This window comes from Danio aesculapii, chromosome 2, assembly GCF_903798145.1.
Source record: "Danio aesculapii chromosome 2, fDanAes4.1, whole genome shotgun sequence".
NCBI classification, from domain to species: domain Eukaryota; kingdom Metazoa; phylum Chordata; class Actinopteri; order Cypriniformes; family Danionidae; genus Danio; species Danio aesculapii.
In genome coordinates, this window is record NC_079436.1 from 48,246,013 (window position 1) to 48,260,944 (window position 14,932).

The 14,932-nt window shown below is 34.3% G+C and overlaps 1 protein-coding gene across 1 annotated transcript in view; it reads left to right on the forward strand.

The window, feature by feature from the left end:
• Positions 1-14,932, forward strand: part of pitrm1 (pitrilysin metallopeptidase 1) — a 40,739-nt gene that overhangs the window by 14,182 nt on the left and 11,625 nt on the right. Inside the window, exons 9-20 of the mRNA XM_056481330.1 lie at positions 663-751; positions 836-964; positions 3,160-3,273; positions 3,375-3,471; positions 4,267-4,401; positions 5,398-5,536; positions 7,512-7,628; positions 9,371-9,500; positions 10,390-10,510; positions 12,170-12,246; positions 14,435-14,600; positions 14,681-14,781. Coding sequence (XP_056337305.1) covers positions 663-751; positions 836-964; positions 3,160-3,273; positions 3,375-3,471; positions 4,267-4,401; positions 5,398-5,536; positions 7,512-7,628; positions 9,371-9,500; positions 10,390-10,510; positions 12,170-12,246; positions 14,435-14,600; positions 14,681-14,781 — 1,415 coding nt within the window. The remainder of the gene's footprint in view (positions 1-662; positions 752-835; positions 965-3,159; positions 3,274-3,374; positions 3,472-4,266; positions 4,402-5,397; positions 5,537-7,511; positions 7,629-9,370; positions 9,501-10,389; positions 10,511-12,169; positions 12,247-14,434; positions 14,601-14,680; positions 14,782-14,932) is intronic.

Sequence of the window (14,932 nt, forward strand, 5' to 3'; positions counted from 1 at the left end):
AACTTTCCTTCACACTTCAGAGCACAGCGTCTTCGCGACATGATTCATCTGGGGGTGTTTGTGTTCCTCTTTTTCTTTTTTCAGTGTTTGTGCCCGGGGGTTTCAATTATCCCAGGTTTGTGCGTGCAGAAAATGGGCGGGGCTTGAGTTTCGTATCGACGTCACGTCACGCTGGAACAGCTAAAGACTCGTTACTGCAAAGATTCATTCGAACCACTATGAGTTGACTCTTTTATAGATGAATCTACAGTCCACTTTCAGATTTAAACCTTATATTTTCACTTCACTGGAAGGTCATTTTCAAAAACCCATAATAGTGGCTCTTTAAATTGAGCTCTGTACCACGAAACTAAAAAATATATGAAACAAACCATTTATAAAATTAAGATTTTTAAAAATAAAAATGGTTAAAAAAAGATTTCTAAATGCAAAATGTTCAAAAACAGCATGACGTTACAAACCCTGAAATAAACATTGAACCACTGATTGGAAGAAAACGTGACTTGCTAAGCTTAAATAAGCCCCTATCCACTGATTTTAAAAGATTTGTAAATGTTTCATGCATTTTGAAAGCAGCTATTACTATAGAGATCTCAACCTGATCAGTCAAACACACTGTATAAACTGCTTTGTAAGGTTGGCCCTGTTGTGTTTTTCTTCAGAGAATGGATCACGTGAGCTGCAGGCCTGACGCTCTTGCTCCAGACCCTGTGAGGCAGAACACTCTCTGCATGAGCTTTCTGCTGGGAGAGTGAGAAACTAACATTTACACTTTCTTTTGTCATTCTATTGTCTTAGAGTGGACCTTTAACTGTCTCTTCTGTGTGTGTTTCAGCATCACAGACACATTCGAGATGTTTTCTCTGAGCCTCCTTTCCTCTCTCATGATGTCTGGCCCAAATTCTCCTTTCTACAAAGCCCTGATTGAGCCCAAGATCGGCTCAGACTTCTCCTCTTCTGCGGGGTCTGTTGATTTTAAGATTATAAAATCATTTCAAATTTAAATCAATCTATTGTGCGATTTTACTGTCACAGAAGGCATTTTAAGACCAATTTATGCCACTGATTATACAACATATAATCATTATATAACAGCACGATAATACATATCATGGTTATAATAGTTTTATTTTTTTCATTAGTTTTAGTTTTTATTTCGTTTTGGCTTTTTGTTTTCAAATTCAGTTCGTTTTATTTAGTTTTTAGAGGAAGATTTACTCGTTTTTATTAGTTTCTGTATTTTGAAATTGCTTAGTTTTAGTTGTTTTTTTGTTTGTTTTTTGTTTTGTAAATTAATATATTTGTTAGGTGCAAGATTCAAAATCATCTGAATAAATATTGTATTGTAAAAACTCAACCAAAGATACATTTTTGAAACGTTTATTCAGAGAGTTTATCCATCTGCCACTACCATCTACCTTTCCCTAAATTCAAATACAACAGCCTACAAGAGAGCAGGCCTTAGTACAATTTGTGTGCAAGGCTGCTTCTGAGGTTAGATACACAGCAGTGATGGGAATTTCAGATCTTTAACGTGAACTGGGTCACTCACTGATGTCTCCAACAGATTAAATATGATGACACGATCAGCTAAAATGTTGCTGAAATTCATTTTTATGTATTCATGATGGGCGATGTAAATTGCATCATCAAAAATGATTGAGGTCATGTTCGTTTATTGTGTGATAAGTAAAAAGATTTTTGTGAATGTCAATGTATTGATTATTGCGACTGGCAACTTCATTGACATTAATTATAATATAAATGTTTTGTAAGTTCAAAAGTTTTATAATAACCCCCATTAACACCACTATAATTGGCAGGGTTCTCACAAGTGCTGGAAATATTTACGGTTTCCTAGGTTTGAATACTGCTTAGATTTTTGATAGAGTCCTTCAAACTGCTTGAAAATGTAGTTCTGTTGCTTTCTTAATAATGTATCTCATTATATAGTTAATAAAACTCTGGAGTGCAAGTGCCTGTAGAGTGACCCAGCTGTCTTTTTTTTAATCTGCGTCCTTAAAGTTTGGGAGAAGATAAAATGTATGGAGATTAAAATACATTAACAATACATGAAATTAACAATGTATGAAATTAAAATAACTATAAATTTAAGATGAAAGCTTATACTTTCAAGATGTGAGTAAATGACATTTAAAACTTTGTCGCAAAATTGACAAAAAAGCAACTAGCGACAAATTTAGCGACTTTTTATAGTAATTCTGGAGATTTTTATAGACTCTCATGTGTCTATATTGTACTGTTCCTGCTCTTAACGAGCTACGGGTGATGCCGTCCGCCCCTCTCCCACTTCAGAGCACTCACAGGCGCCCCAGTTCTCGTACAGCAGTCTCTCCCACCTGCAGCCTTAGAGTAGAACACTCCTCTGCGTACCGACAGCAAATGTTTTAGCACCGCGAGTGTGAGGTATTTCCCTTGCACAGTCAAACCGATCTGCTTCTCCTTTGTTTTAGTTTTAACGATTTAATTTGACCGTTTAATCTTTTCTTGTTCATAATCGTAGATATTTTTAAGACAGTTTCTGAACTTGTCTGAGTTTATTACGTCTGAGAGATTACTGCAAATTCACAACACATCTATACTGATAAACTGTATGCAAACAGCAATACATTTGGTTAAATTGACATGCATACATAAAGCGTAGTGCAAATATAACTACCCCTTTATTAACCATAGGCTATTAAACAAACAGAAACGGTTGGACGTGATGATGTCAGTAATATGCAAAATGACGTATGACGTAATCTACCGACATTTAGCGACCTTCCTGGGTCCTTTAATCGAAAATAGTTTGCAACACTGATTTAAACGAGTAAATGGCAATAATTCAATGCTGAGCTTTGGGCAAACACGACATCAAAAAGTTTCCTTAGAATACAATAAAAAATAACATCTGATATATGATGAAGTATTCATATTTTTGTGTAAATATGTAATTTGTCACATTTGTAAATGGCTTGAAAACTTTAAAAATGCACCTGAAAAGTGCTTAAATTTGACTTTGGGAAAAGGTTTAAGGACCTTGAAAGTGTTAAGCATGTTTAAATTATATAACTGAACACACTAGGCAGCCGTAAGTTGGCTAAAAAAAAAATAGTAAATAAAAGAAATTGATTAACAAGTTTATGATTTATCCAGGTTTGACGGCAGCACTAGACAGGCGTCTTTCACCATCGGTCTTCAAGGCATGGCGGAGGCCGACACTGAGACGGTCAAACACATCATTGCCCAAACCATTGATGACATCATTGCGTGAGTGCCGATTGGCTGACTTTAGTAGTCTGATTCTGCTTATTCTTGTGAATAAAAGTGCCTCGTCTTGAATGACGATGAATGTAAATGAATTGTTGTAGATCTGGTTTTGAAGAGGAGCAGATTGAAGCTCTCCTGCATAAAATCGAGATTCAGATGAAACATCAGTCCACCAGCTTCGGCCTAGCTCTCGCTTCAGTAAGTAAAATACTCAAACACGATCATAAATGTGTGATTGATCATCATCATTTCAACTCAAAACAAGTTCCCTGGATAATTCACTTCAGGTTAACTCAAGTGTATTTGTATATCACTGTTCACAATAATTATTGTTTCAAAGCAGCTTTACAAAAGGTGCACGTTATTGCATTACAATAAAAATCAGAATAGTTAAGAATATTAGTTACCATAACTTTATTAGTTACTAATAACTTTAACTAATTAACTAGTACTAGTAAGTTACTATATATAATCAACGTTAACACACATTTAACCTGCAGTTATATAGCATATAGGTGATTATGTACATGTTCAATGAAGTGCATATGTGTGTTAAGTATACATGTTGCTCTCGAAGTCTTCGATGGTTGTCTTAAAGCAGGGATCACCAAACTTGTTCCTGGAGGGCCGGTGTCCTGCAGATTTTAGCTCGAACCCTAATCAAACACACCTGAACAAGCTAATCAAGGTCTTACTAGGTATACTTGAAACAATCAGGCAGGTGTGTTGAGGCAAGTTGGAGCTAAATCCTGCAGGGACACCGGCCCTCCAGGACTGAGATTGGTGACCCCTGTCTTAAAGTGATTGATGGTTCGATGAACTAAAATGACTAAAACTGAAATAAAAGTTCATTAAAGCTACAAAGTAATATTTAAAAACAGTAATATTTTTAAAAATCTGTAGATTTTTTGAAGCATTTATAAACAATTCCCAAGATCACACACTACACACTATATATCTGGAGGAAAAAAAGTGAATTTCTCTGTCTGTCAGTATATTGCCTCCCTCTGGAATCATGATGGGGATCCGGTGCAGCTGCTGAAGATCAGTGAAAGTGTGTCCAGATTCCGGCAGTGTTTGAAGGAAAACCCTCGCTACCTTCAGGAGAAAGTCCAGCACTACTTTAAGGTAAGATCCATTCATGTAGTTGAAAATATTATCGAAACCTACTGTAGGGAAACTTTAAGCATGTTTAAATAATGAGATTAAACAACCCCAAGTTACCCAGCTAAGTTAGACAGCCCTAAGTTAACAAAAATAAACAAAAGAAATAAGCTAGAAAAATTGCCATTAAAAGATTTGATTAGAAGACGTTAAGAAAATAAAACTAAATTAAATCATTATTATTATTACTATAGCCAAAATATAGGGTGTGCTCTAGATTTTAAAAAGTGGTATTAGTTTCATGATCACAATTTTTGTATAACATGTCTTTATTACTGTAAGTTTTACAAGTTTTTACAATAAATCAAACCCCAATACCCTAAACTTAGCCCAGACGGGTTCAGGGAAAAAATAAAAATTCACATTCCCCAACTTCCAAAGCTTCTTCAATATCTCCATTTTCACAAAGTTCAACAACACCTCACAGATATCACAAAATTCTGAGGATTTTTTCCTTATTACATATGTGAGCTTTTCAGGAGCCAAACATGTTATTAGATTTCTCAATCAAGGTCTAATGGAGGGTTTTTCCAACACAAAGCATTAAAACGTCTTGCTTGTATTAAACATAAATCAATTGTTTTTCTTTAGTACACACACAATTGTCTTTATACATCTACAATACACATAATCCAGGACATAAAATGAATTGGAATGGAAATAAATTGAGAAATGTATAGTATGCAACATTTTTTGTACCTCCTTGCACTCCTACACAAAGGAAAAATGTACCCTATATTCTATTGCATTTAAAACAAAGATCAGGATATTAGGCTTGAATTATGATCACAATTTTTATGCATGTTTATATTGCTTGTTGAGAAAGCAACACAGGTCATGTTGGTTCACTTATTGCCTTCACTTGTAAGTGATTAAAAATGTTCAAATTAAAAAGGAAAAAAAAAGTTTGCTAAATGAAAATTTTATGTGAATGTAAGTTGCATTAAAATGTGCTTTCAGAATAACACTCATCGACTGACGCTTTCCATGAGCCCCGATGAGAGGTTCTTGGAGAAACAGGCTGAAGCTGAAGAACAAAAACTACAGCAGAAAATACAGATCCTCAGCACTGAAGACCGCAAGGACATCTATGAGAAAGGTACAGTCTAGGCCACAATATAGGAAAAATCTGATAATGCCATAGTCTGTTTTTCTGCAATAAATGTTATATAATTAATGAAACCGTTTCACAAGATGGTTTGAATAGCTCTATTTGGCGGTTTTCTGGGGAATCTAACAGTATTCAGGTACAAAAATGTAATAATCACAAGGCAAAAAATGCTTTTCTTATCATACTACTTGTCCAAACATCTAACAATTTTTAGATCAAATAAAAATTTGTTTACACCTTCAGAAGAAAAAAAAGTCAAAATTTAAGAGTTTTTCTTTTCTCAAAACAAGCTCAATTATCTGCCAAATGGCGTGAGCAGAATAATCTTATTTTCACTTTAAAAATGTATATACAGTATTTGAACTAGAAACAAGACAAAAGTAATTTTTCATAAATCATATGAATAATTAAATACAAATGATGTATTAAGCAAAATATTTTTTGTGCCCAAATGTTTTTAACTCTCTTGGAATGCTCAGTCACAGGCCTTAAAAGCACATGCATATTATATACTTTTACTCTTATGGTTCAACTTAGCTGTGATTCTACAAACCACATGTGTTCTGTGGCTTCTGGTCAACTATAATCCAGACTCAACATTATAGATCTTGCGATGTGACTATTGCAGATTTGCACATTTCGTTATCCATTAATTAAATTATTAAAATTGGACCTATTCATCTTGAATTGTGCATACCCACTAGGCATAAGCCGGTATAAGTTTCTGACGGTATGATAACCTTGGATTAAATTATCACAGTTTCACAGTACCATGGTATTTTGATTACTGCTCTAAAATATATTAATTTTAATTGTCTGGGTAAAAAACTAAAACTTTCCCCCCTTTGAACACAATATATTTTATTTTGAAAAACATTTGAAATATTTTGGAGCAGTAAACATGTCAGGCTATATAATTCAAATGAATCATTGACTTCTGTCTTCATTAGTTTCAAAAACACAGATTTCTTTACCATTTTAACAGCATCTTTGGATATCTTTTCTCCTGATGATACTGTTGTCTTAAACAAAAAAAAAAAGTAAAAAAAAAAATCTTACACATACTTTAGGAATGGTATTACAGAAAATGTTGGCGGTTTTAAAACCTTGGCTTTTCCAAACTGCGGTATACCTTGAAAACGGTTATCATCCCATGCCTAATACCCACTGTGCATATACATTTGTAATTGTTCATATCTATCTGCATACCTCTGATTATAAATAGCAACCTGTACATACATTAATCTATTGTAAATCTCTGTTCATAGCTAATACAACCTGTGTCTAATGTTCATAGTACATCCATCTGTGAATATCACCAAAGTGTTTCTATAATTGCACTTTATAACTTACACCTGTATCCTGCACTTGCTGCTATTGCACTGCTGGTAAGACCTGAACTGCATTTCGTTGCCTTGTACATGTACATGTTTAATGACAAGAAAGTGGAATCTAATCTAATCGGTGCTGAAACTATATTTTGCAGCCCTACTAGAAAATGCTAAAAGATTGACAAATCATGGGATAATAAGGTCATTAGAAATTATAATTAAAAACTAAATCAAATCAATAAAAATACTATAGTAAAAATAGGGTTTCTTATATATATATATATATATAAAAATATGACTGTTAATTTCATGATCACAATTTTTAATGATGTCATACCATTAGCCTGGTGGGCAAAAAAATCATGGTGTTCTGCTGACCACCAAGTCACTGGTTGAGTATTTTCTCTTTATTTTAGCCAAAAAAAAATTGATCAATGTTGCGCAATCAGATATAGCATTATTAACCAATGAGTTGACACGCTTGGGCTGTACTTTTACAGAATTCCCTCATAGGAAGAACAGCCAGAAAGGAGATTTTCATGGATTTGTGCTAAATGGTAGCACCATTGACCCATAACAATCTATGGTACCTATAAAGCTGAAGAGAGTGTGTTTAACTGGTGTTGTTTCAGGTTTACAGCTGTTGGCCATTCAGAGCACAACCCAAGATGCTTCATGTTTGCCTGCATTAAAAGTGTCCGACATCGAGCCCATCATTCCCTACACACCTGTACAGCTCGGAACCGCAGGTGAAAAGCACTCACAGACATGTCAAGATTACAAGCAAAGTTGATATGAATATTAGAGCTGTTGATTTAATACTTCAGAGCATTAGATCATTTTTATTAGATATTAGATTGAACATATTTGGTTAAATATTTATCGCCACCTATACACACACACACACATTTATAGTTATTAGCCCTCCTGTGTTTTCTTTTGTTATTTTTTCAAACACATTTTAAACAAAGTGATGTTTAGCAGACCGAAGAAATTTTCATAGTATTTTCTATAATATTTTTTTACTGAAGAAAGTCTCATTTGTTTTAGTTTGACAGGAATAAAAGCAGTTTTAAAAATTTAAAGCAATTTAAAGGTCAATATTATTAGCCTTCTTAACCCTTTGACTGCTGCTCTACCAAATGGTTGACTGTTTTAAATAATGGTTTACACACACAGCATTGTTGGTTTACAAAAGAAATCAAACATAGTCCTGTTGCACTACTACACTTGCTTTCTTTTTTTTTTTTTTACAATAAAACCAAAATCATGTTAAATGAGAATCTAAATTATTTTATAGCATACTTCAAAAAATAAAGATGATTTAGTATTTAAAAATGTTTTTATTTAGAATTTTTTTCTGACACTTCATGTTTTTTTAGATTTTTTATAGTATATGTATTAATTCCGGTACTTTTACCATAAACCGACATATCAACCATTTGGTAGAGGCTGATATTTTTAACAATTATGGCATGTGTTGAAAAAAAAAAGCATGGAACTAACTAGCGACGTTAGGAGTTAATTAAAGAAAATTCTTGGTGTCGGCGCAAGTGGTGTAATTGGTTAGTGCGTCGACACATGCACTCCGGTGCTCACGGCGACCCAAGTTCGACTCCCGCCTTGTGGTCCTATGCAGATCCTTCACCTCTCTCTGATCCCCACACTTTCCTGCCAATACTCTCTACTCCCCTATCAATTAAGGGTGAAAACCCTGAAAAAAATCATTACTTGGTGAAAAACCATACCTTGGTGGGGTTGATAAAGGGTTAAGATATATATTTTTTCGATTGTCTACATAACAAATCACTCTTATGCTTTATGTGATTGTGATTTGCAAAATGATTTCAAAACTATTATGTTTCTTTCTTTTAAACATCACTTAGAACAGTGCTTCTCAACCACGTTCCTGGAGGACCACCAACACTGCATGTTTTGGATGTCTCCTTTGTCTGTCTCACCTATTACAGGTCTTTCAGTCTCCACTAATGAGCTGATGATCTGAATCAGGTGTGTTTGGTTAAGGAGACATGGCAAATGTGCAGAGCTGGTGGGCCCCCAGGAACGTGCTTGAGAAACACTGACTTAGAATATTATTTAAAAAGAATTAAAATTGCACATGAGGGGTAATAATTTTAATTTCAACTGTATATACAGTAAAGGGACGATGAAAATTATACAGAAAAATAAAAAAATTTGTCATTACATAATTTTTTTGGTCATTTCAAACATGTAGAATATACAAATACTGTTCTGGCGCTTTAATAAATGGTCTGTAAAAATGTCTATAAACTCATTTAAATGCTGCCTCTCAATAAAAACAAAGCATTGCCTAAACGCTAAAATCTAACAATCTGTATAAATTTTATGTTGAATCAAAATATTTATTTTATAGTTTCTACTTGAAACATAAAATAAACATAAATGTTTTTGAATGCTAAAGCCGCTTAGTGTGTGAACTGCCTCATTGTTTATGTGTGTGTGTGTGAAGGTGGTATACCTGTACAGTACTGTGAGCAGCCCACCAACGGCATGGTGTATTTCAGAGCAATGAGCAACTTCAACTCCCTCCCTGAAGACCTCAAGATCTATGTTCCTCTGTTCTGCAGCGTCATTACCAAGTAGGAAACCGCTTTATCACTGCTATGTACTGTAAAATACCATATACATTATCCAGTATATACACATCAAACTGATTTGTGTGAAAATATACTGTATATATATACTGTGTATATATAGTATGCAATTCTAATTGATTAAAATTATAGCAATGTTATACAATGCTATTACAATTTCAAATTTGTATGTATATTGTAATTCATTCATGTGATGCAAAGCTACATTTTCAACATAAGTACTCAAGTCTTGAGTGTCAGAAATGATTCTTGTCCTGCTAATTTTCATGCACAAGAAACTATTATTACTACTTTTGTTGAAAAAACACTTCATATTTTGGAGAAAAGTGTGGTAAATTGGAGTCAGGAGAACAGAATTATTTAGATAAATGGATCTTGTGCGATGTTGTAAATGTCTATACTTGTTACTAGTTGAATATATGAATATATTTGTTAAAAAATAAAAATAAAAAAATAAAAAAATATATGATTGTTAAAAAAAGAAAAGAAAGCCTAAAGCATTTTTTTTACACATCTTTCAGGTGTATTTTGATAGTGTTATCAAACACAGCCGCTCAACACATGCAGACTAAAAAGATCACGCAATCCATTTTTTTCTCCAGATGTTATGACCTGTAAAATATATTTCTCCTACTCCTTTAAAGAGTTGCAGATATCTTTTTATGCACTTGTCAAAGTGAGTTCCTGTTGTGTTTACAGTCTTATATTTTTCTGTTCATTTTAGACAGTAAAACAATCCCCTAGTTAAGTGTTGAGGACAAAATAAGTACAGATGAAATAGTACAAACTTCAATAAGCATGTAACACACATTGTACAAACCCTCTGAAAACGGCTAACAAACTAAAGTAAGTGATGGCACTGATGTGCTCTCAGGATGGGCAGTGGGAAGCTGGATTACCGTCAGCAGGCCCAGCGCATTGAGCTGAAGACCGGAGGACTGTCTGTTTCTCCGCAGATCATCCCAGACACTGAAGATCTTGATCTGTACGAGCAGGTATTGATCTTTGCCTTATCCATCATTTGAGTTTGCTTGGGGTGTAGTGGTACACTGAAGTCACGGTTTCGATACATGCCTCAGTTTTGGGGTCACAGTTTGATACAACAGGCATAAGCAACAAATATCCAGTGCATGTTGTTGTTGTTGTTTTTTTTGAAGAGACAGAAGTGCATTGAAGGCCTGTCACAATATTTATTATATCGACTAATCGCACAACACATAGACATGAGCTCAATCATTTTTGGTCATGCAATATATATTGCCCATACATAACCAATTATAGCAACCATTTAGCTGATTGTGTAACCTCTCTATCTCTACTAGAGGTGTCAGGGTCAGTATGGTTAAGAAAACACTATAGTATTTACTATAAATTACTATAGTACTACTATAGTATATTTACTACTATATACTATTATACTACTAGTATAATACTACTATAGTATATTTTCATGTGGGTGCCTGACAACGTGAAGTAGATCTGATAGCAGATATCGCAGCCTCTGTTACTTTTGATCTTGCACTGTTTTATTAAAATGCATTATTATTTATTTAGGATCTGCATTTCCACATTCTGATTCCAATGCCTCATTATTAAACTGTTAAAATGACTATAATTAAATTAAATATTCTTAAGAATAAAATATGAGTTCTTTGGAAGAGTGAACTTGCATTGTGATGATATTATATTGTTATTCTGGCCACTCTTTATATAATGAGTGGCATGAAATGGTCTTAAAATGACATTATTATTGTTTAGCGCAATATATTTTGGTGCAATATATTGTACAACAAAAAATAGAAATCATAACAGGCCTAGTGTATTGTTACAATCAACTACAGAACTGAAAAGCATGAAAAGAGATGCAAAAGAACAAAAAAGCACAATAATGAGAAATAAAACTTAAAATTAAAAATAATTAAAAAATAAATATATAAAATATATAATATAATATATAATATAAAAATAAATAAAAATTAGGAAACCGGTGGTATTAATGTTTCAAAGGTTAAGCTCAGGCCTCTCCTAAAACAATAGAAAAGCAATAATTGTGTATTAACTTTCAGACTCAGTAAACTTCAAAACTGAAATCTCTTTAAATGGAAACGCAAGCACTGTGTTCATCTATAACAGAGAACGCAGTGGACAACAGCTGCCTGTTCAGTCTTGTTTGTGTGTATAGAAAAGGACTAAGTAGGGACAGTAAGACTAACTTACATGCACATAAGATGAGACAGAATCTTGTGTTTTCGTTGTTCTATGTAAACGTGGTTGATAGATGTGCGTGACCATTATACACTCGCATCTTTTACTGCATCTCGCACATGAGCAGCACCTTTTTTAAATGCAGTGTAAAGATAAAACAATTCTTAAAGATTAAACGTTTACAACGCAGCACTCATTACTGTCAGTTTCAGAATTGAAGTTCAGAGTTGAAGTTCAGTTCAGTCTAATTGAAATTTCACTGCTGAAAGCTCAAACACTGTTCTTTGTGAATGGCTCCTCCACCTCTGTGAATGATTGTTTTTTTTGTCTAATTCCATTGACTGCACGTCTGGACTGACTGTATTTGTCGTCGGAGTGCACTTTTTGAGCTTGTGTTGCTTGCATTGGAGAGAGAGCGAGGGTGTGATTGTCTGTGTTTACATTTTTAGGGTATTATCTTGTCATCTTCCTGTCTGGAGAGGAATCTGCCAGACATGTTTCAGCTGTGGAGCGACCTATTCAACAGGTTAGTCTTTGTTTTATACAGTACTTGTGGCAAAAAAAGACCCACAAAAATGATGGTTGATCGCATTAAAGAAATCTTTAAATTGAGCACTTTATTAAAAGTTTAAAGTAAATGTAAAAATATAAGACCATTTCAACAAAACGCAACAGATTTACATAACAATGGAATAAACAACAGCCTGGCCCATTGCCAAAACTCATTTGTGAGCTGCTCATACATCAATCTGCGATTTTATTCATATTTTAGATCAATTTTGTTTGTTTACATTTGATTTAAACTCAAATGTGAGGCAACGTTTTAGTCATTTTCATTTTGTAATGTCTGCAACATTAGCAAATTACTTTTTATATTAAGCCAATAAATTATTTTCCCACAGGTTATGAAAATGCTGGAATATCATGTAATTTTATAATTCAATTCAATTAATGTTTATTTCTATACCGCTTTTATGATGTAGATTGTGTCAAAGCAGCTTAACATAGAAGTTCTAGTAAATTAAAACCGTGTCAGTCCGGTTTTCAGAGTTCAGTTCAGTGTGGTTTAAATTTCACTGCTGAAAGTCCAAACACTGAAGAGTAAATCCATCGATGCACAGCTCCACAAGTGCCAAACCAAGCAAGCCAGTGGCGACAGTAGCGAGGAAAGTCTGTTTCTAGACAATGAAAATGAGATTGTGTGTGTGTGTGTGTGTGTGTGTGTGTGTGTGTGTGTGTGTGTGTGTGTGTGTGTGTGTGTGTGTGTGTGTGTGTGTGTGTGTGTGTGTGTGTGTGTGTGTGTGTGTGTGTGTGTGTGTGTGTGTGTGTGTGTGTGTGTGTCTGCGTGCGTGCGTGCGCGTGTGTGTGTGTAATTTATATGTATGGATGTATGTATATGTGTGTATGTATGTTAAAACAGAAACATAATAAGTAAAAATGACAAACAAAAATAACAATGATGCCATTTTTACTTTATTTGTGAAAAAAAAAAACATTTTATGAACTTTTTTTTTTCCTTTCCTTTTGTATGTTAGGCTGTTGTATGGTTAGGCAGTTTTTAGTGCTATTGTTTTTCTTTACTGCTTGTCAACCAGCAATTATTAGGTCAAATTCAGTCACCAGGTTATAACCGTTACAGTACTATCTCTGGGTAATTCTTTGTATTTATTTTTTTTGTCTGCTCTGTGCTCAACACAACATCTGCCTGTTTTTCCTGTTCATTATTCCTGTTCAAAATTCAGCTTTTTAGTCCATAAAATCAGGGAATTTGGCGTTTAGTTTAGACTAGGAACCCTGTACATCAAATGCGTAGTTAACAAAATCGAAATGGTGCACTAAGCAGGTTTAGCAGTAATTACAAATTAGTTTAATAGATAACAGGTTACTTATTTAAAATTTAGTCTGTGCATATGGCCATGTTAAGATGCATTAAATCATATTTAAGTGGCACTGAATTGAATTACAGTCTGCTGAAGAGTTTATGAAGTCATTAAATCATCCATTAAAAAATAAAAATGCCTGAATCATTTAGTAGTACATTAATTAGGTGAATTATTTGAACAAGTTATGAATCAATAAAAATCTAATTTTTAGCGAATGTACAAAATAAAAATCATTAAAAATAATTAGTTTTAAATACTGCAAGAATTACGTTTTTTATTTACAAAATATACAAATCTGTACATTCATTCATTCATTTTCTTTTTGGCTTAGTCCCTTTATTAATCTGAGTTCACCAGAGGAATGAACCACCAGCATATGTTTTACGCAGCGTATGCCCTTCCAGATGCAACCCATTACTGGGAAGCATCCATACACTCTCATTCACACACACACACACACACACTATTAATTTAGCTTACCCAATTCACCTGTAACACATGTTTTTGGGGTTGTGGGGAAACCGGAGCACCTGGAGGAAACCCACACCAACACGAGGAGAGCATGCAAACTCAGACACACAGAAATGCAAAGTGGCCCAGCCGGGGCTCAAACCAGCGACCTTCTTGCTGTGAGGCAAATGTGCTACCCATTGTGCCACCGTACTGCCCCAAATCTGTACATTACATGCTAATTTGTTTAGGAATAATGTAATAAAAAAACTTGGTTTCCAGTTTATTCCGAATTGTGCAGCTCTACACTGTGTAGGTGCATAAATCACTTTAAACTGATACTGAATGTTTGTTTGTGTGTGTGTGTGTGTAAATCTTCAGTCCTCGTTTTGATGATGAGGAGCGTCTGCGTGTGCTGGTGATGATGTCAGCTCAGGAACTGTCCAATGGCATCTCTTACTCTGGTCACATGTACGCGATGACACGAGCGGCTCGATCGCTCACGCCCACAGCAGACCTGCAGGAGAGCTTCAGCGGGATGGACCAGGTCAGTGTCCTGCTCCAGGCGGATTTTAGGAGATGGACAACAACACTCAGCTTCATAAAGTTACACTGTTTTTATTTCAGGTCAAGTTTATGAAAAGAATAGCTGAGATGACTGACCTGACGTCAGTTTTGAGGAAGCTTCCCCGCATAAAGAGACACTTGTTCAATCCTGAGAACATGAGGTAAACATCACTGTGGATGAAGTGTTAAAATAATATACTTTATTATTAATTTATTCATACTTTAACTGATAATTAATACTCCATTTTATTTAGACATAATAATATTATTTTTATGTTAATTTACATAATTATTAATAAGAGATATGTCTAA